This window comes from Leishmania braziliensis, chromosome 23 (assembly GCF_000002845.2).
Source record: "Leishmania braziliensis MHOM/BR/75/M2904 complete genome, chromosome 23".
Lineage (NCBI taxonomy): Eukaryota > Euglenozoa > Kinetoplastea > Trypanosomatida > Trypanosomatidae > Leishmania > Leishmania braziliensis.
In genome coordinates this window covers 585,113-605,891 of record NC_009315.2, presented here as the reverse complement: position 1 = coordinate 605,891, position 20,779 = coordinate 585,113, and the positions used below count along the sequence as shown (strand labels likewise).

At 61.2% G+C, this 20,779-nt stretch overlaps 5 protein-coding genes across 5 annotated transcripts; all 5 read right to left on the bottom strand.

Moving 5' to 3' along the window:
- Nucleotides 1-955: 955 nt before the first annotated feature.
- On the bottom strand, nucleotides 956-2,200 carry LBRM_23_1480 (conserved hypothetical protein; the record flags this gene model as incomplete). Its single annotated transcript, XM_001565170.1, has 1 exon — nucleotides 956-2,200. One exon carries the CDS (start codon nucleotides 2,198-2,200, stop codon nucleotides 956-958), a length of 1,245 nt encoding a protein of 414 aa, XP_001565220.1.
- Nucleotides 2,201-3,322: 1,122 nt separating this feature from the next.
- Nucleotides 3,323-5,179, bottom strand: LBRM_23_1470 (acetyltransferase-like protein; the record flags this gene model as incomplete). Its single annotated transcript, XM_001565169.1, has 1 exon — nucleotides 3,323-5,179. One exon carries the CDS (start codon nucleotides 5,177-5,179, stop codon nucleotides 3,323-3,325), a length of 1,857 nt encoding a protein of 618 aa, XP_001565219.1.
- A 1,144-nt stretch (nucleotides 5,180-6,323) lies between these two features.
- Nucleotides 6,324-8,651, bottom strand: LBRM_23_1460 (conserved hypothetical protein; the record flags this gene model as incomplete). The annotated part of the gene is made up of 1 exon (XM_001565168.1): nucleotides 6,324-8,651. The coding sequence occupies one exon, from the start codon at nucleotides 8,649-8,651 to the stop codon at nucleotides 6,324-6,326; it is 2,328 nt and encodes a 775-aa protein (XP_001565218.1).
- Nucleotides 8,652-9,269: 618 nt separating this feature from the next.
- Nucleotides 9,270-18,215, bottom strand: LBRM_23_1450 (putative DNA polymerase zeta catalytic subunit; the record flags this gene model as incomplete). The annotated part of the gene is made up of 1 exon (XM_001565167.2): nucleotides 9,270-18,215. One exon carries the CDS (start codon nucleotides 18,213-18,215, stop codon nucleotides 9,270-9,272), a length of 8,946 nt encoding a protein of 2,981 aa, XP_001565217.2.
- Nucleotides 18,216-19,919: 1,704 nt separating this feature from the next.
- LBRM_23_1440 (conserved hypothetical protein) lies at nucleotides 19,920-20,480 on the bottom strand (the record flags this gene model as incomplete). Its single annotated transcript, XM_001565166.1, has 1 exon — nucleotides 19,920-20,480. The coding sequence occupies one exon, from the start codon at nucleotides 20,478-20,480 to the stop codon at nucleotides 19,920-19,922; it is 561 nt and encodes a 186-aa protein (XP_001565216.1).
- Nucleotides 20,481-20,779: the final 299 nt, after the last annotated feature.

Here is a 20,779-nt window from a genome sequence, read left to right as displayed (position 1 = left end):
AAGATGGCGAACAATCTGCGGTGTGGCGGTTGTGCATCCCTCTTCCCTCGCTTGAGAAGCTCTCCGTCCCCCGCTGACCTCACACCTGCACGTGAGTTGCGTTGCCGTTTCCTCCCATCTGGTACATGCCACAGCAAGCAGTGCTCACGGTGCGTACGATCCACACAAGAGCAGCACCAGCAAGCCTCACTCGTTGTTCTCGAGGTCTCTGCTAAGGCCGCACTGAGGCGTCATCAATGCCGTGAAAGTACGCACACAGACGTACCACCAACCGCCAGCGGTCAGACTGAAGCAGGCCTGAGCTACACGGGAGCTCCGCACTTCATGTGCCCGTGCACAGACCTTCTTCGTCGCCTCTTTGTAAGTAAGCGCACGAGTGCCTGCCTTCGCTATGAGAAGAGCACAAACGAGACGCAGAGAGCCTATAATCGACAGTGAGACAACAACGATTTTTCACGTCCAACCCACCTGTGCCCGGCCACACACCGCACGTGAGGCCCACCGCGCGGTGCGATGCAGCGCCCTGACCTCCCCACGCCGCAGGTGCCTGAGTGTGCCACCACCAGAGGTCGGCCGGCAGCGGCAGGGGGGGAGGGAGAGGGGGCTGCCTGGGTTCCCCGCACAGGATGGGCACTGGACCCTGAGGTGCCCACCGTCACTGAGGGGGCCCACCCTCATCAGGAAAAGTACAACAGTCAAATAAAAGAGAGAAAACCATGCACGGCATCGTCTGAAGGAGTCAGCGACGCCCTTCACGCTCGCATTCGAGCCGCCATGAGTGCTGAAGGCAAACCGCAGGAACGCAGGCAAAGACAGGCACAGACAGGGCAAGCGAGACACCGAGTAAAGGAGAAGTGGTGCTTGGGGTAATGCGCTTTCAGTCATATCCACCATCACCGCCAACGCCCTTTTCCTAGTCTCCTCTTCCCCCTTCACGAGCACCGACTAACCGACGCTACGGGGGGGATGACTTGAGTCGCTCCTGCGCAACGTTCAAAAGCTCCATCCTCGACGACGTCTCCTGCGTCAACCGCTGGAAGCGCGAACCGCCGCCAAAGTTGCTGGCCAGCATCCCAGCGAACTCGGGGAATGTTATCCTCTCGAATGCAGTCCTGCCACTGCTCTCCCGCGACGGCGGAGTCCTCGCCGCCCCCTCCATATCTTCGGGAAGGTGAACGGAGACGCGACTCTCGCGAGCCTTGTCATCCTGGCGGTCACGTAAGCTGTGCTCCCGCTCGTCATTAAACAGTTTCAGAATCTCTGCCTCCTCTTGCTCCCTGTACGCCGTGGAGCGTTCGGCCAGGCGAGCCTCCTCTGTCCCCAGAAACTGTTGGTTATACCGGCCGCTCTTCTTGTCCAGCTCCAGGGAGGTGGGGGTGTTGAAGTACCGGGTATGGTAATCCGGCTTCGGCTCCGGGTTCTTGGGCTGAAGAAATGTCATCAAGAAGTACTCGGACGTCTTGGTACCGATTCTGGCCATGTCGTCACGCGTAACATACATGCGGGCGTAGGCGACAAAGATGATGACGGCGCAGGCGCCGGTGATAGCGATACTGAACCACCACATGAGCGACTGATTTCGCTCGCGCCGCACTCTGGTCAGATCCGCATCCACCTCAAGCCTGGCGTTCTCCAGAAACTTGCGGTAGTACTGCTTACTCTTCTTCACGTACAAGGACGAGTCAAGGTACTCCAGAAGAACCTCCGTTGCGATCACCACCTCCTCTTGATGCGCATTGGTGCGTTCCGCGTACTCCTTTCTGAACTTATCCTCCAGCGTCATCTTGGTCAACTTGGGCAGCTCTTCCTCCTTAATCCCGAGTACCTTTGCAGCGCTCTTGGCGTCCATCCACTTACTAGCCTCGTCCACATTAAGGAAGTCCTCAGGTGAGTTGCTCTGCTTGCGGCGCAGCGGCCCCACAATCTTGTTCGCAAGGTAGTTGGCGAAGACAGGGTCATGGCCAATGCCGGCCCACGGGCCTGAGCTAACGTCCTTGGAGCTGTACCTATTGGGCTTGTACGAGGACCCCATACGCATGATAGTCATGTTGTGGATCGTCTCCGCGAAGGACTTGTGCCGTTGTGCTGTGCGCAGCGGAGCGGAGAAAGAAGCCGCTGTTGGCGCCATCGCCTGCGCTCTCATTGATGGCAGCGCAACAGTGAGAGAGGACGAGGCGATCAGAGAGCTGCGCCCCGCCATCGTTCTCGTGTAGCAGCAGCCGCGCCTTCGCATGCAGCTGTTCTGCTTCACTTTGCACTGATGCCACGGGCGCGACGGCTGCTGCGAATGGGATAGAGGGGAAAACACAAAAAGGAGAGCTGCTTTGCGATGAGGGAGCACCGTTGAACCAAAGCCGAGCGGAAGAAGCTCCGTGGGCGGGTGACGCCTCCAACGATAGAGGCTGAGCTGAGCGGCACAAAAGACGAAGATGAGAAAGGATAAAGGGGAAGAAAGAAAGCTGAGGTGGTGTAGGCTAAGCATCGGTAGCGCCTGCAGCCGCCCGCACGCGCGGTGAAGAGAAGGAAGAAGAAGGCGACACTCCACGATCACCGACACACCCCACACATGGACACTGGCAGAGTCGGGTGCGCCTATCCGCTCCACTCCTCCCCCATCATCAACCACCGCGCAGCGACGCTGTGGTAGTCGAGGCCGGTGCCTCATGCCTGCCGCCTGTGCACGAAAGGCCTTCGGGGGAGAGGGAAATGCAGCGGGGAGGAGAGGCAGGCAACGTGGTCACAAGGTCATGCCTATCTCCTCCCATCGCTGTCTCACACACTCTCTCTGTAGACGTATACCGCGCGCTCTCGCCTGGCAAGATGGCTGTAGTCTCTATGAGATGTGCGGGATGAGAGGAAGTTGAAGGGAGAGAAGACATAAGAGCCTCACTCGTCACGCTTCGCGGCACGGATTCTTGCATTTCTTCACCGTTAGCGGTATGACAGCGCTTTACTCGATGATGATTCGCTCATCTTAGACCGTCAAAATTGAAAAAGACCCACAGAGAGAGAGAGAGAGGAGGCGATGGCGCAAGCACGTCGGCGCACGGATATACATAAAGGGGCAGGGAGAATGAGGTACAAGACAACAGCGGGAGAAGGAAAGGAAGCACAGCAACCTCGAGGACAGCAGGCGGTGGGGGGAGACCGCAGAACAGTAGAGATAACTTGTGCCAGTGCGCGCCGCATCAGGTTCGATAGCAGAGACGACCAAGACCAGTAAGCAGGTAGGGGGAGAAAGAGGGAAGTCAGCCGTTGGATGTGCTGCCGACACTGAGCTCACCCACCCCCCGCCTACATGGATTCCCTCTGTGGGCGCTGTCTACTGGAGCCCAAAGAGAGACTTGATGGTGCTCAGAAAACCGCTGTACACCGAGTTCTCGTTGTCGTCGTCCTGCACTACCTGCTCCTCCGTGATGGCACTCGTCTGATCATCAAGTATCTTCACCATGTACGTGTCCTCGAGCCAATAACCAAGTTTCGCGTAGTAGCGGCGTACCCCAACGCCGGCAATCACGGCCATGCGACGGTAGCCACGCTCCTTGGCGATGCGCTCGGCCTCCCGCATGAGCTGCGTCCCGACGCCAACGTGCTGTGTCTCGTGCCCAGTATTCTGCTGACTGACAGCGATGAGCTTGCCATACGTGTGCAGCTCGCGAATGAGAGCACAGCCACGGAGCACCGGCAGGATGTTGCTCTCCTCCCTCGCAGCGTCGTCACGTAGTCGCAGGCGAAGATGCCCGTACAGCTGCGTGCGATCTTTGTTCTCCACGGAGAGGTAGAACTCCGTCCCCTCGCTGGCGCGGAACTCGTCGATGAAAAGGTGCGTGTTGGCCCGGTCGATCGGGTTGCCCTTGCATTCGCGCTCGCGGATGTCCTTGCATCGGATGTGTTGTGTGCGCATCTCTGCCTCGATCACCTGGCGCAGGTTGCACCGCTTCTCTCCGCCCTTGATGTACGTTGTCGGGATATCTCGGATAATACGGTTCAGGCGGATGCGGTACGGACAGTTCGCCATGATGTAGACCAGTAACTTCACCATGTAGGCACCGTTGTCCAGCTCCGCATAGGGCTTGTACTGCCCCTGCTCGTACCACTCACTGATTTTGGTGAAGGGTACCGTGGCGGTCGGGTACACCTTCCATTGATCGACCTGAAACGACTCATTTTCAGCAGAGAAGAGCGTCTCGAAGAGCTCCATGTCCTTCTCGAAGCTGCTCCCTGGCAGGTCAGGCATCCAGTGAGCGTCCACCTTGAACCCAGCGTCCAGGAGCCGCTGAATCGCAACAACGGTCTTCGCCGTAGGGCAGTCGCGATTGATGATGTTCAGAATGTCATCATCAAGGTGCTGGATGCCGAGTTGCACGCGTGTTACACCGAGAGAGCGGAAACGGCGCAGCTCGTGTGCGCTGATGTAGTCGGGCCGCGTCTCCACTGTGATGCCGATGATGCGGCATCGCGCGTTCTCGTTCAGCGTCAGCTCCTCCGCCAAGCTGCGCATCGGGCGCAGCGGCGCTGAATCGTAGTACGTGTTAGCGGCGTAGAAGGATGCCGTCATAAACTCCTCGGAGTAGCGCTGGGGGTAGAAAGAAAAGGTTCCGCCAAGGATGATGAGCTCGATCTTGTCCACGACGTGACCGTTGTTCTCCAGTGCGCTGGCGCGGTCGTAGAACTGGCTGATGGGATCCCAGCCGTTGCGGAAGCCGCGCAGCACGCCCGGCTCCTTCAGCAGGTAGCTGCGTGCGATACCCGGTTGGTTGGGGCAGTAGTGGCAATCCTTGGGGCAGCTGAACTCGCCAGGGCCCATGAACACGGTCACCACGAGCACCCCGCTGTGTGACCGCCCCTTTTTGCGCGTGAGCAGCGCCTCGACAACGGCGCTCTCGCAAATGGCTCCCTCGCGGACGAGCTGCCTGTAGGCCGCCGTTAGCTCTGACTTGCGCGCCGTGTCTTTGAAGCCGTGCAGGCGTGACGCCTTCACTCGCAGGTGCTCGAGCTGATTCGCTGAGGTGGTCCCGGCCGCCTTCTTTACTAGCGTACGTACGGACTGCAGGAGGGCCTCGCGGCGGGCCACGGGGAGGTCGCTGAAGTCCTCGTGACCACCAACGAGCTCTTCCACATCCTTCGCCTCTCCTGGCACCTCGTAGTCTCCGAGAAGCGAGTGGAAGGACGGCGGCATGCAGCGGCCCTCGAAGCGGGCCTCCTTATGAGAGGGCGTCAAGGATACCAGGGCATGGCTGGCGGTCGCTGCTGACTTGACGTCGTGTGTTGCGTCACAGGGAAGAAGCTGTGCTGCAGGAGTCGGAGGAGAGGGGGACGACCCCTCAACCCGCAAGCGCTTGCAGGCTGCCTCGTCGATGCCGCCGTGGTCAGACATCTGAGAGGCGAAATAGCGTCAAGCACAGGTAGATGGAAAGGGAGAGGAGCGCTATATCCCCCCACCTACACAGAGAGAGAGAGACAGAGAGTGCCCTTCACCACACTGGCGCACTTAACGATCTTGAGAGAGCGGGGGGAAGTAAGGAAAAGCACGAAGAAGGCAACACCCCGAGCAGAAGGAGGGAAGAAAGCCGCAGCCGCAGTAGCGGGCTAAAGCGGTGCTGCCGCGGCTGTTGAGGGTAGGTGGGGTCGGTGTCTGCGCTAATGAGCAAGGGCGGAAGCAGTGATGAGCACGAGAATGCATGAGTGAGCAGCGGTTCACCGCCATCGGTGTGTCAAGCGTTTGTGCGAGAGAAAGGAGGGGGAGTGAGAAAAGAGGGATGAAGAGTGCGAGCGACGGCGGGGAAAAGAGGATGATGACCCGAGCCAACTTGAGTCCCAATCGACTCCAACACAGAGAGAGAGAAAGAGAGGGGGGCGACAAGGTCAGAGTCCGCGGCCCACTCACGCATGCGTGGGGGGATTCGCTTGTCTCTCCATGCAGCAACCGGCTCCCTCCATCCCTCCCTCCCCCCGCCACCGTGCTGGGTCGCTGAACACTCTCCCCGACACACACACACAGGCGTGCGGTGCGAAAGAGGCACACATGTGGACAGCGCATGGCGGAGTACGAGGTGTATTGCTCAGCTCGTGCCTTTTCCTTTTCACTTCGTAGGTGATGATGGCTGCGAGGCGCCCCCCTCCAAACACGGAGGCTGTGCGCAGTGTATTTGACTTCGTTTCTCTTGGTTGGCCTGCTTGTCTAGCCGCGGCACGCATGAAGGGCACGCGCCCTTACGCACTTAATTGGCGTGTGTCAGTGGCTCCTCCTCTTGCTCTGTGATTATGGGGAGGGGATTGGGTGCACCGGGGTGTGGTAGCTCCTACTTGAGGCGCGGCTCGAGCTACCGCAGCAGCCGAGCTGCATCAACTGCCCCCTCCAGCGTGTTGCGGTCAATACGCGTCCCCCGCTTCGTCCACAGCGGGGCGGCAAACTCGTACTGATCCTCCAGCAGCCGCGGCTCTGGATCGACGAGGTCACGTGTCTTACGCTTCACAACAAGCTTCGTCATGTAGTGCTGCGTACGGCCTGGCGGCTCACTGGAGACGATGTGACGGAATAGCTCTCGGTCTCCGGCAATCAGTGCCGCCTTGGCGCAACCCATCCGCACCGGCGCGGAGGCCGTCGGCAGCAGCGCCTGGATGGTCTCCAGCACCTGCGGATCGCCTAGGTGACTCAAGTACTGGATGTGCATCCCCAGCCGCTCCGAGGCCGTGTACTCCGGGTTGGGGATCTCGCGGGTACCAGGGTACAGCTTGGCCGGCTCGGGAAGGTGTGCCGCCGCCTCCAGCTCCGCCACGCGCTGCCGCATACCGGCCACCCCCAGCAGGTCCGGAACCCTTTGCGCCCACTGCATCACATAGTAGACACTGAGAATAGCATCCACCGGCGTGTCAGAGGCGAACTCGGTGCCGAAGAGCTTGTTGAAGCGGCGAGCTAGAAGGCCACCGCCACAGAGGTTACGGTTGTCCGGCCACAACACGCGCGCGAAGACGGGGATCTTCATCTTAGGCACCACCTGAGAGTCCTTCCACATAAAGTGGAAGGCCTCTGGGTCCTGCGGTGGCAGCTTCACCTCCGCCGAGAGGTGCACGGAGATCTGAATTAGGGCCTTCGAGAAGATACAGCGGAAGAGGGACGGCGCTACGCCGGCGCCCTCGATCGTCGGAGTCATGTGCTCGGCATGCAAGTCCGTCACGGTTCGGAGATGAGAGATGGCGAAAACGAAAGGGCAGAGGTCGAAGTGCTCGAGCAGCCGCTCAGGGTCGTCGTACTCGCCGAGAAAAAACTCTTGTTGATTTGGGTACTCGCGCAGCGGGGCGTCGAGGTACGGGAGGTTACGTGCCTCGTACGCCATGAAGCGCAGTACATCCCCCTCTTGCGTGGTGGGCAGCTGCTGCAGCTCCATGACCCGTTTCGCCGTCTCGTACCGCTGTGCGAACACGGCATGTTGTTCCTCGCGATGCAAGAACGCTTGTGTCGCAAAGCTGCTGAGCACGCCGCGGATGGCGGCTACGGAGGGCTTCATGGGCAACCACATTACAGGCGGAAAGTCTGGGGAGAGTTGTAGAAAGACCACCGGCGTGGGGCACGACGGGTCGACCAGCAGTCGCGCCGGCTGCGTGCCCATCGAGGTCGGGATCTGCCAGCGCTGAGGGAAGCAGTAGGTGCTACAGAAGTGCACGTACTCCTTGTCCGGCTGACCAAGGCACAGATTCACCCGCTGCTCCAGCGTGTACGTCGCCGTGGGCGGAAACTCGTACGGCCCCACGCCGTAGTCCTTCACGTCAAGCAGATCGAACGGCAGCCACGTGTAGGGATCCACTTCCAGCGAGTCGTCAGCGCGCTGAGCCGACGTGGCAGTAGAAAACACGCCAGCCAGTGGCGGCGTCACCCCGCTGCGGCTTCCCGAACTCCCAGCCGCCTCCGCTGCCGCTTGGTCAGCCAGAAGATCGCTTGCCTGCGTGACCACGTCAAAGTTGTCAGCGACTCGCTTGTCCGCCACAGTGCTGTCGGTGCGGAAGTACAGGTCCCTGCAGAGCTGTACAAACCACGCCGGCGGCTCGGCGGCGCTCTCGCTCAAGCCCCCCTCCACTGCCGTCTTTTGCGCTCCCACAAAGTGCGACCAGAGTCGCCCCTGAGCGTGCGCGGCACGCAGGGGATACGCAGGTGCCGTTGTGGTACTCTCGGCGGACTCGCCGTCCAGCTCCCACTGCGCAACACCGTGCCCCACCGTTGACGGAGACGGTGATGCCACGTTTGGCAAACTTGGGTCGTACACGTCGCACCGCTCCACCACGTCCATTGTCGCGTAGGTACGCGTCGTGTCCTCGAGCGACACCGTTCTCTCAGGCTCTAAGAGCGCGGATAGGAACGATGCCGAGTCGAGCGGGGCGATGCTGCTAGTTGTTGTCGAGGCTGTGTCGGCGGCTTTGGTCTGGCAACGCCGCACTGATTCGCGCAGCGTGGCAGTATGGAGCGTGTTGTGACTACAAGTGTTGCTACCACGTAGTCCAACGACGAGCAGCGATGCTGAAGCCCGGCTTGGAAGACGCATCGCCGAGAAAGACAGCGTCGATGGCTCCACGAAAAAGATGCAGTTGATGACCGCATTGAGGCATGTGTACCGGCGCGCGACACGCCACCCGCCGTGGGTCCGTGGCTGGAGCATGTCCTCTGTCTTGGTGCAGTGAGACAGACAGAAATGCTGCTGTGGGTGCACGCAGCGGTGCAGATGAGCTAGGGGCGAGGCGGTCGGGTGACAAGAGGCCAGTGGTAGCGTGGTAAACTGGCAGCGTGGGGTGTAGGTGAGAGGTACAGAGCCATGGAAAATAGAAGGGGAGGGAGGCGAGGGGGAGGGGGGGGGGGGGGGGCAACGACATGAAGATGTAGAAAAGCTGCACATTTGTGCTCGCGCACCTCACGCAGCGTGGCACGTGTGGCTGCCCGGGCGGAGAGGTCGCGGTGAAGGAAGGCCTGCATAGCCCGCGTGCACCAGTCGGAGGCACGCCTCTGAAGACCGCCAAGGCACGGCGGCAACATGCACCGATGAGCCAAATGAATAGAGAGACGCTCAGCAGGAGGACCGCCGAAGGAATTCAGCCCAGGAAGTTCCACCAGCGCGGCAGGTGCGCATGCCTCTCTCTCACCCCCTCTCTCCACATATACTAAAGCTTCCGTGCTTGACGAAGATGCGAAGCAGAGGCAACGCCGCCAACCATCGCGCTGACCGCGCGTACCCTTTCGCCAGCAGAGGCGCTTCACTGCTCGCAGTTGCATCCCCCTTCACTTACAAAGCCATCTTCAGGAACAGTTGCAGGGACTGCCACTGCGTCTGCTGTGCCGCCACCCACTTCTTCTCAAATCCAATCGCGCAGTCGACCGACACGCACCCACGTGGCACACCTTCGGCGGACAGCTCCACAGCAGCCAGCACGTGGCGTGGCGTACTACCATCGACGCCCTCGTACGCGTGCCTTGGAAAGGCACGGCGCCGCATTAACGCAGACATGCAGAAGTCATCCATATCCTCCATGTCTGCGATGGCGAGCTTGTACTCGTCTGCTGCGGTATCGCCGGCGTCACCGCCACTGCTGATGCACCGCGCACAGAGCCCTTGCAGCGCGTTCATCTGCTGGCTAATAGAACAGCACTGCTGCTGTACGCGGAGGTAAAGCGACAGCGGCTCGCTCCAGCATCGCGTGCAGATGGGTGGGAAGAGGAGGGGGGGAGGCAGGGGCGCTGGGGGTGCTGCAGTGGCCGATGCACAGGGAAAAGCAGGGCAAAGTCTGCCGCTCGCGGCTGCGTCGAATCCGCCCACTCCGACGTGCATCAGCACGGCCTGCTGTCGAGAGATGTCAGCCAGGCTGACAGCCTCTTTTTCGCAGACCACACAGAGTGTGCGCGGGTAGAAGCTGTCAAGAGTGACGGTGCGCCACTGATTCCGCCTCCCAGAGCGGGAGGCAGTTTGGCCAGGTTTCAGAAAGAGCTCGAGTGGCGGTGACACAGCGTCCGTCAAGGATGACGACGGGCGACAGCTGCGCTGCGTCGCCAACTGGTCTACGTCGATTACCTCTTGTATCGAGGAGTGGGTGAGGTCCTCCACCTCACTTAGCTGCACCACCTCGCCACTCTGATCATCACCGTCGCTGATCACCTCCGCTGCTGCTGCCGTCGTCGCCGCTGCGGAAACACCGCCGCCGACGAGAGAGGACAACAAGCCTGGGCTGCTGTGGGGGTGGTGGAGTTCCTTCATCAATGATTCGAGCTTCTCCAAGCGCACTTGCTGGCTTTGTGGGCTAAGAGCGGCGCTCGGGGTAGCGGAAGAGAAGAAGGGGGAAGCAGCACACCCATCAGGTGACATCACGCCCTGCAACTGCTGCTGTCGCTGCTGCGCTGCCATGAAGATCGGCAAGCTTAGCAGTGCCGCGTGCGCGGTGCGCCGTCGAGGCATTGCCCCATACCACTCCGCAAAGCTGATGCCGACAAGGTAGAACAGGCGGTCTAGCGCGCTGTTTATGTGGCGCACAATGTAGTAAGTCGCGTCCAGGCTGTGGGTGTCGTCAATCTGAAGAAGGCGCTCCGGATGAAGCACCTTGTCCGCGAGCTTTTTGGCGGTGGTGGACCGCACCACCACGTACGGCAGTCGCTCTCCCCAGTACGGCGTCTGTGTGACGTCCTTCTCCATCTGCTCCAAGGCCACGCGGGCGGCCAGCGGTAGGTGTGCGTCACCCGAGTCCCTGTACCGGCCCAACCTCACTCCACGGCGGAAGATGCACTGGATCGGGTTTGCCGCCCCAGACTGGAGCCGTTCCACCGCCGCGTAGTACGATCGCCGCAGCGCCGTCGCACTAGCGCCGTCGAAAAGCAGCCGCAGAAGTCGCTCTACAAGTAGCGCCGTGGCGGGGCACTGATCGCGTCGCACCGTCTCAATCCCTTTCGCCAAGAACGTTGGGGCAGCTTGCGTCGGTGAGCTCCACATGTACCCGGCGTACCGCTTCTTCACGAGCAATAAGCACGGCAGCAGCACCTTCTCGAGCTGCAGTCGTATCGGCGTCGGGTTCGACTGGGTGACGGCATCGGCTATCTCCTGACCAATGCGAAAGGCGTCCGTCTTGGTCCGGCCGGAAAGCCGCACAAACAAGCTGTCCGTGTCGCCGTAGACCACCTCGGCCCTCCATGCCGGAGTGCTGTGGATGAGAGCAATGGCGCGCTCCAGCGTCTGCCGGCCCAGCGACACGATCGCCTCAGCCAAGTCGACACACGGCATGCGGCCCGTGTACGACGCTGCGGTGTACCCATAGGTCACGTTTGCTAGCATCTTTAGAGCGAGCTGCTGCTCCTGCAGGCGCTGCTCCATTGCCATATCTTCTAACGGCGCGGCAATGTGCTTTAGCGCCGCTTGTACCTCGAACCGCGCGTCCAGCACGGCCTTCATCATCTGCGGCAGCAAGCCGACTCGTGTGCTGGGGGGGACAAACATAGCACCGTTGAGGGTGAAGACGACACCATCGTGCTGAGCGCCGTCATCGGATAGCAGCTCCGCCAGCGTAGCGTCGCTTTGCTTGAACCGCGGCAGCACCCCGAGACGCCCATGCGACTGTGGCTGCACCATGCCGAGGCACGTGGAGTAACAGAGGTTGTAGGCGATGATGACGCTCGGGTACAAGCTGCGGAAGTCTAGCACTACCACGGGGTCATGGCGGTACAGGTCTGACTTGGGCTGCATCACCAACGGGATGCACTCGATGCGGGGCTGGCGATGCACCTGACTCAGCGATGGTGACAACATGGCGTACCCAAGAGGCTGAGCAAGGCGAAGAAAGGTAGCCTCCACGCGGAACTGGCTGCCTCGGGAGATGACCTCCTTGGTTAGGACACCGTACATCCGCGAGAACTCCAGCAACTTCGTGAACCAGTGCAGCTTGCACGCGATTCGGTGCAGTGCGGCGACGCGTGAAGCGAGGTAGCGCAGCGCTGTATGCCGCTCGCCTCCGACGGGGGCATCGGTGCACTGCGGTGTCAGGAAGAGCTCGGAGAGATAGCTGTCTGTAAAGTACGGCAATGGTTGCCCCAGCAGCTCAACGTGCACCATTGGGAGGGAGTAGCTCGGCATCTTGATGTACTTGCGCAGGTCCTTGCCGAGGCTCATGCAAATGCGCCCCACCACGTGCATGCTGGCGCCAAACCGCTTCGCGTACTTGTCAGCCGCCGCCGCTGCTGGCGCTGGCGGCGTCGATGTTGACGCTGCGGCGCTGAGGTCGACTTCTGCACGCGGCCGCGCCAGCATTGGTGACTGCCCATTCCGCCGTAAGCCGGTGTGCGCCCAGTGAATTACGCGTCTTCCGCTGAGCTCAGCAGTCTGCCTCACTAAGACACTGTCTCTGCGGCCACACACGCCACCCTTGGCACCCGCATCGTCTGCGCCACTATCATCCATGCTCTCGCCGTCTTCATCCAAGTCATTCAGCAGGGCAGCGGAGGATGCAGAAGCAGCAGCGCTAGGTAATGTCGAGGAGTGCGCAGCCATCGCGATGGCATTTTGTAGGGGCTGTTGCGCATACACACTCCCGCCGCTGCTGTCGTCGCCAATCGCGAAGAGAGAAGCTGCGTCGGAAGCGGGTGGCAATGGGCGACACTTTGCTGCGGCAACCTCGCCGGCCTCTGCGGCCCCTCGACAGATCTCTGCTAACCCTTCTTCCGACATTGAAGGGTAAACGGGCTCGGCCACGCCGCTGTCGGCGCCACCGTTCCCACCCGACGCTGACGCGGCAGCCGCAGGGCGCCACACGCCATCTGCATTGAGCTGATGATAGCTATGATGCCGCAGCACGCGGGACAAGTCAGAGGCCAGGTTGCGCTGAAGCACCGCCCGGTAGCGCAGCGCCAAGTGTCCAAGACCGTACTTAAAGCCGTCCCAAGAGATTAAGATGTCGGGGTCGTACGTGAGGATCTCGTCACGCACGCGCGCGAGGAGCGCCGCCTCGTCTGGCACTGTCACCACCTGCACCGCCCCAGTGAGTCCAACGAGAGCTGGTGTACTTCCAGCAGTGGACGGAAGCGAGCCCCAAGCAGATGACGCAGCAGCCGGGTGTGCCGCACTAACACCGGAGCTACGCATTGCAGCTTTCACGCAGAGCACCCGAACAGCGATGGTGCTGTTGGTGGCCGTGGTGGCTTGTCCCAGTCCCACCGCGAGTACCTCACTCGTCGAAACCAGCGCTTCTCCCGGGCGACGGTGCAGCAGCACCTCAACGTAGAGCGCACGCAAGGTGCACTGCAGGTAGTGCTGCGGCTGCTGTGTAGCGGAGAGAGACAGAGCGGGGACGTGGTTGACAGACGTGCGCCTGCTCACCAGCGAGCGAGTGAGGTGCTTGGGGCCGTGGTCTGCGGACGCTGCTCGCAAGGTAGCTGACGCAGCCTTCGCACTACGCGCCACCCCGGTGATGCTAGCTGGAGGGGCGGGGAACGACGCCACCGTCTCATACCGAGGGGGAGCCAGTGCCCCATCCTTCGGCGTTACCTCTGTTGATGCCGTCCACGGCCACGTGACAGCAGAGACGCGCACGCGCGAGTCATCACTACCGCTCCATCGTGAGCGGAACGAACCGTATCGTCCACATGTGGTCACTGCAAAGCAGCGTGTCATGCCATCCACAATGCAGTCCAGGTGGCCTCGATGCTGCAGCAACGTCGTGCGCACAGCTCCCTCATCAAGGTGCCTCCTTGCCTGCAGGAAGTCGAGGAAGCCGCGCTGCGAAGTCGTCACCTCGCGAACGGCTTCCACCGATGACGAGGACAACTGGGAGAACGTAAGAGAGGAGGTTATGAGCGACCCCAGCGGTGCCGCAGAGCTGCTGCGCACGCAAGACGAAGCTGCCGACGCCACCACGACCTCCGTTGTACCTCGACCCCCTATACCCGCTACAGTGTCCCCGCCATCTGCATCAGCTACCGCCGAGTCAATGCTTACTGTTGCACCAAGCGGCTGCTCCTCATCACCGTCGCCGTCAGCGTCAGCAATCACGTTGGAAAACGGCAGCTGCGACGCTGCTGCTGCCTCCACCTTGGCGGCACCGGCTGCCGCGGTGTCTGTCACGGCGCCGCCGTTGTGTTTATCACTTGTCCAGCGGGCACCACGTCGGCGCCATCGCACTTGCTTCTCCGAGATGAATGAGTGGTTAGCGAGGCGATGGGCCGCCTGTACACTGCGCTGAACGCGAATACTGCCAACAGCAAAGTCGGGCGGCGGCGTCCGCGCCAATGAGACTCGCCAGGGGCGTTCAATGACGGGCGCCGACTCTGCGTCGGCGGCGTGTTGGGGCGGTTGTGCTGAAGCTGAGGGTGAAGGAAGTGCACTGGAGGCCTCGGAGGGACTCTGCAGAGGTGCCTCCCCTGACATCGGCGTGAGGTCCGGTAGTGCTGAACGCGTGGCGCAAGGCGGCGTTACCACTTCTCGGCGTTTAGGCGCATCTCTGTGATCGCCTCGACTGCTGCCAGCTGAAGCAGAGCTGCTGGGGAACAACAACGTGTCCTCGCCTCCATCCTCACTTGACTCTCGCCTCGGCGCCATGGCGAACGTCGCAGGTGGCTCCACAGAGGGGGAGGAGGGTACCTGTGCGGATGTGAGTGACGCCACCGCCGCTTTCGAGTGCGCTAGTGGGGTACCTGAAGAGAGCAGAAGCTGCGGCTGGGAAAAGCACACGCGAGATAATGAGGCGCGTACGTACGACGAGCGGTGCACCGGGGTGGTATCAGTCGTCCTCTCGCCGCTCTCCAGTTGTTTTCCACCACGCGATGAGATGCGCTGTGAGGGAGGTCGAGGACGTTTATCAACGGCGGACATCTGCGCGCCTGACGTGAACACATCCGGGGAGACGCCAGTCAGCACCCGCGCTTCGGCATGGTACGCGTAGCGGCAAAGAACTCGTAGCAGAGGAAGCGAGCTGCAGCTGGGGTAGTCGGTGTGGGGCCAATGCCCGCCATGAGGTGGTCCTGCTGCGCTCTGATACGCCGCCACAGTGGTGAAGCAGTGAGCCCTCCAAACCTGCACCTCAGCAGCCGCATCGTCTAAAGGACGACGCGGTCTTGGTTGCCGCGACACGCTTCGCTCCTCAGGCCCTGTCTCGCGCGCTGTTAAGCCTATAGTCTTCACACCCAGAACACACGCCGCAGATGCTGCGGCTTCTCCCGCAGGAAGTCGCTGCGTTGGGGCGGAAGGAGCAGCCGCGTAAGTGAGAGCAGCTCGTACGTCTCCCTCCAGAATCGAGATGGGAACGCTATCGCGAACGTCGCCAAGCACCATTTCCCCCAGCTGCACGGGGTGTGCAGCTCCGGCAGTGTGGCTATGGTGGTCCCTCATCGAGGACGCCGTGCTAGCGGTAGCGGTGGCGGACGGACGTTGTGCTCGCAGCCACGAACCTCGGCGTACCAGCGTATGTTCCTCGGCAGCCAAGTGCGTCTCACTCAAGCGCAGCAGCCACTGCAGCTCTGCCATCTCCGTCGCCAACGCCGCGACACGGGCCACGGCCAGAACCTCGCCGAGGTGACAGAAAGACGCGACGTCGCGCACGCAGACGAAAGCTACACAGTCCCCCACCACGAAGCCATGGCGCGTGGGAAGGAGATGGGGCGACTGCATAGCAACCAGCGATGCAGTCGCAGCGACGCCAGCGCAGCGACGCTGGCCTTCTGGAGTGAGGCCGTCCTTCGTACTCACCAGCTCATCCGATGCCGTGTTGCTGGTGTCGCTCTCTAGTGGCAGAAGTGACCCATCTTCTTGTGAGGCAGCGACCGATCGCCTTATCACCTCCGTATCGACGCTGTCCAGAGCATCGAATGCCAAGTCGTCATGCTGACATTTATTGGCTCTCGGAGAAGGGCAAACAGATGACCGCAGCAGCCGCTGCGCCGGCGCATCGCTTACAACTGCAGCAGGGACAAATGCCGCGGAGCGCGGCTTCTCCTGCGCTCTCTGATGGGGCTGTGCCGCTGAGGAACGAAGAAAGGACGGGCCAACGCCCCCGCAATGGCCCACCCAGCCGCCGTCGTCATCCAGAGAGGCTCTTCCGCTGGAAGAGGACACAGTGGAGGAGAGCGACGACGCAGACGACCACGAGGAGCCCGCAGGCGCCGACGTTGCAGCGGTCGGCGCGGCAGAAGCTGCACACGCCAAAGTCACGTCCGCGTTGCTCACCACTTCACGATTTCTCTCCTGCGCCGACCGCATGACCCTGAAGCCCACCTCGCTTGCCTCCTCCTCCTTCAGTGAGCTCCCTCGCGGTGTTGTAGTGGCCGCTGCTGCGACGGAGGTGGTAGTTGCACTCGTCTGAGACGGTACCGGGGGTGTGCTTGGCTGCGCCAGCGCCATCAGCAAGTCCTGTGTCGGCGCAGCCACAACATCGGCGTAGGTGGTGGGCGAAATTTTGTCGAAGAAGGAAAGATGTGAGGAAGAGGAGACAGACTGCGCCACGGCATTCCCTGGCGCTGCTGCTGGCTGTGGCTGCTGTAACCGAGCGTGCCCTTGAGATACAGAAAGCTGCAGACTCTCTGGGCTGAAGCCAACGTACAGTGCATCTCCGCCAGCGACGGCTGCTGCTGGATTGGGAACGTGCGTACACGACGACCGTACGACAATATGAGCGTCTGTGTACGCGTGAGTGGTCACCGCATCTGTGGCCCCGCGTCGGTAGCCCTGTCGACTCGGCACTGTAGTGGCACCGCCAGGTTGGCGGTACTCGGCAAGGAGCGACTGACGAATGGCAGGCTGCTCTTGCAGCTTTGCAGCGCTGCCAACACGAAAGGCAGTGGAGGAGAGCGGCAACGCCCAAGTCGCGGTAGCATTGGTCTTGGCGAGATGCATGGAGGTGGAAGCTTCGCCACCGTTTTCTGTTTTGGGAGAAGAAGAAGCAACACGCGCGGCAGTGACTTCGGAATTGAGCTCCGCCCTCTCCGCCAAGTATGCTAGCATACGCTGCCGTAGCCACCGCACTGTTGGATCGCCGCGCTGGAGCTGCATCACGCTGCTGCAACGCCTCTGCTGCCGCTCCTCCCCTTCCTTTGACCCCGGCACGGCTGCGGCTGCAGCTGTGGCAGTCAATGGCGAAGTTCGCTGCCGTGACACGGCAGCCGTTAAATGTGCGCACTCCCGCTGATGGTGCTCCATCACGATGGTGTCTGCAACGCGCAAGGCGTCCGGCATTCCATGTTCCCTGAAGTAGTGTCGTATGATGCGGCGTGTGTAGCTGAGGTTGTCGCCGGCTGTCACGGTCCTTCGTCGCCCCTTCACAGCTGCTGCTGCTGCACCGTCAGCCACCTCCTCCAATGCGGAGGAGTGGTCAAGCAGATCGACGCCAGCGACGTCCAGCTCCACCTCAGCCGTAGTGAATCGATCCAACTCATCAGGTCGCCAGCGCCGGCGAAAGAGGAGCTGAGACCGCTGCGCAGACATGACACCCGAGTCCTTGTGCTCCTCCTCGTCCTTCTCCCTCAGCTCTCGCTTCGCGGCGTCGCTATCATCACTGCAGCGACGCCGCAGAACCTGCAGCCCACCCGCCGTGTAAAGAGACGCCGACAGGATAGACGGGTTCTCCGAGAGCTCGAGAACGGTTGGCAGCCGCACATGGCACCGTTCAACTGGCAGGAGAAATGGTGCCACGCCGTTCACGCGCCACCGCACCATAAACTGCATGTGATATCCATGGTGCGCATCGTACAGCTGCCACTGCCGCCCACCAACCTCCGTCGAGTTCTGCAGCACACCCACAACCCTTGGCAGCAAGTCGGGGTCGATGAGCTCCACCTCGTAAAAAGCGTGTGCGTGGGGCCGGTAGCCGTACACGTTGAAACGGCGGACAATGCGGATGTTGTGCACCAGCTGTTGGCCCGGCACGAAGGTGCCCTGTCGCGCGAAAATGCGCAGCGCGACGGCCTCGAGCTGCGCCGCCAGCTGCTCGGCAGAGACGTTGCGGTCGTACTGGGGGAGCAGCAGCGAGGGGTACACCCCGTGCACATGAAGGCAGGCGCGGCGTTGCGAGTAGCGCTTACACCAAGGGGTTGATCGACGAAGGCTCCCGGCTGTGTAGTTTAGCGGGTGGCCCTCGTCGCCGCGGGCACTCGTAGCCGCGTGGAGAGTACAAGAAGGTAGAGAAGATGAAGATGGTGTATCGCAGTGCTGCGCTACCGCCCCGGTCGTGGCATCCCTGTTGTGATGTCCAGCAGCATCCCAAGTACACATGATTCTCTTCGGAGATGGCGAGGCATCATCCCGTTGCGCCGTAGTCGGGGGGCCGACTCAGCGGCCCCCAAGTTGAGTGGCCCGGCTGCGACGCAAAATACCCGCACTGCCTCTGTGAGACAAGGGATCAGGGGTAGCGGCAGCCGTGATTTCTGTATTGCAGCCGAGTCGGTTCTCTGGTACGCTGCTGCGTGCGTGGCGGGACTCTGTCGACGCCGCCAGCGCCGAGGTGTTGACTATGGTGGGAGAGACATCCAAAGGAATGTGCGCGTAGCCAAAGAGGTGCAGCACTGGGCAGCGCGCCGATATACGGTGAAAAATGGGCGACAGCACCACATCACCCAGCTCCGCCTGCGGTCGCTCCAACGAGTGTTCGATGGTGACCACCTGCATGTACATGGCGCCTGCTTACGCGAGTACAAAATGGCGATGACAGGGCCGTCGCTCCAAGGGCCGGAAGCGCGAGGCACGCATGCGCAGCAGGAGGTGAGGCAAGGGAGGGGACGCACAACACCTGGATAGAAGGAGAGGGTGAAAGGAAGAGCCTACACAGCTCAGTGAATTATGGGTGGATGCAGCAGTCACGCCGTGACGGCAAATTAAATAATGAACCAGAAAAGGAAAAGTATGGAAGAGAGAAGACGGGCAGCGCGCTGTTGTCCGCCTCCCTCCCCCTCCCTGCGGCGTCGAAATATCGACGTGCTGTGCGCGGTGTAGGGGCGTTTATGGGTAATCTGGACGTAAGCGTGCGTGAGGTATCGAGAGAAGGGGGGAGGGGGCGTGCAGCAGTTCCGCCGTGCGCCTGGGTGAGAGATGAAGGCCGCGGAGCAGCGCACCACCCCGCGCACAGACCCACACGCTGGTGTAGGGTGGGCCAGTCCCCTCCCCCGAATAGGCTAGAGCAAGAGGGAGATACGCCGAGACTCAAGTGCGAATGCGAAACAGGGGACCATCGCCCATGTTGTAGCACACACACGCGGTGACTGATAGGATAAGAGGAAAGGCGAAGGTTAACACGCAGACCCCTCTACCTGTGGTCAGGGGGGGACGGTAAGAGCGAGAGAGCGAAAGAGAGAAACACAGAAGGGAGCTGAGAAGAGAGCGAGTAAGGGAGAAGACAATGCAAACGTGCGCCGCAGGCGTGCCTGTGCCGACTCTGCCTTCATCTTTGAGGATGAGCTCCGGGGAGAGAGAGAGAGCGTGCTATGTCTACCTCACACACTCACTCTCTCTTTCACTCCCCCTCGACTCTTGTGAGCTGCTCTGTAGCTGTTTCCTTTTCCCACGCGTGCACGCGTGGAGTAGAGTGAGAGTGAGAGCGTGAGAAGGGACACGGAGACACGTCCCCCAGCCATGTGTCTTTGACGTCGGACATGCCGTCATCAGCCACCATCACCGCCCGTCCAGTACACCTTCGTTGCTTGACCACTACGCACTCACAAGTGTCTGTAACGACAGGCCCCAGCGAGACTAACGCCATCCCTGCACAGGGTAAAGACATCAACTCCTATCAAGGCACGGGCGCACAGAGCACACGAATGGGCGACAAGAGGAAAAGGCCGCAGGCCAAGGAGAGTAATGCGAGAGAAAGAGAGATCCAGCGGAAGCTGAGCCTCATGCATCTTTCTGCTCCTTGCGCCGCTCCCAATCACGAGCTGGGCATCTCAGCTCTAGCACATATCCCCCTCCCTACCGGCTCCTCCCTCACAGCTTCAACACCTTCGCCGGAATGCGCGTCTCAACCTCGACTGTGTCCGCCTGTGTGAAGAGCCCCAGCCACATTTTGAAGGGTGGCACGTGGAACTGACTCAAGCGCACCGGGCAGCGCACCACTAGTTCAGCGCCCTCCACTGCCTTGCTACACTCCACCGCGTGGCTCTCACCGTGGAGGCTCAGTGTGCCCTTCACCGCGTCGCTTGTATTGGCCTCGACATCGTAGGTGATGAGAGGGTACCGGTGGGTGTCGAGCACATAGCTCCGCGTCCGCCGCATCACCCGCTCGGTTTCGTAAAAGCTCAACGGTACTCGCTCGAACCGAGACGGCATGTACACCTCGCACTGAGGTAAGAGCGAGTCCGCTTCCACCACCACACGATGCAGTTCGTGCTCGCGTCGGTTCACCAGAAACGAAAACTTCTGCACCTTGAGGCGGAGCGGGCGACCAAGAAAGCGGCCGAGCAGCCCAGCAGGCTCCACGTACACGTACATGTCCACATCCTTCAGCTCACTGCTGCTGAGCAGGCGCTTCTCACCCCAGCCCAGCATCTGCTCCGACGTCAAGAGAAGAGTGGCGTGAAGACGTGGAAAGACGATGAGCAGACAGCTTACAGAGCCTCTTTCCCTCTCGCCTGTTATCAGCACGAGTGCTGCTGCTGCTGCTGCGTGGCACAGTCCCTACGTAGGGCGGAGTCGAGCACAGAGAGAGGTGTATACGGCGGGTAATCGAGGCTTGCACGTGTGTGTGTGTGTATGCGTGTGTATGCGTGTGTGCACAGGTGTGTCGTGTATAGCGATCACATCGCAGAGAGAGAAAGAGAGCGACGAAGAGGAAACAAAGAGAGGGT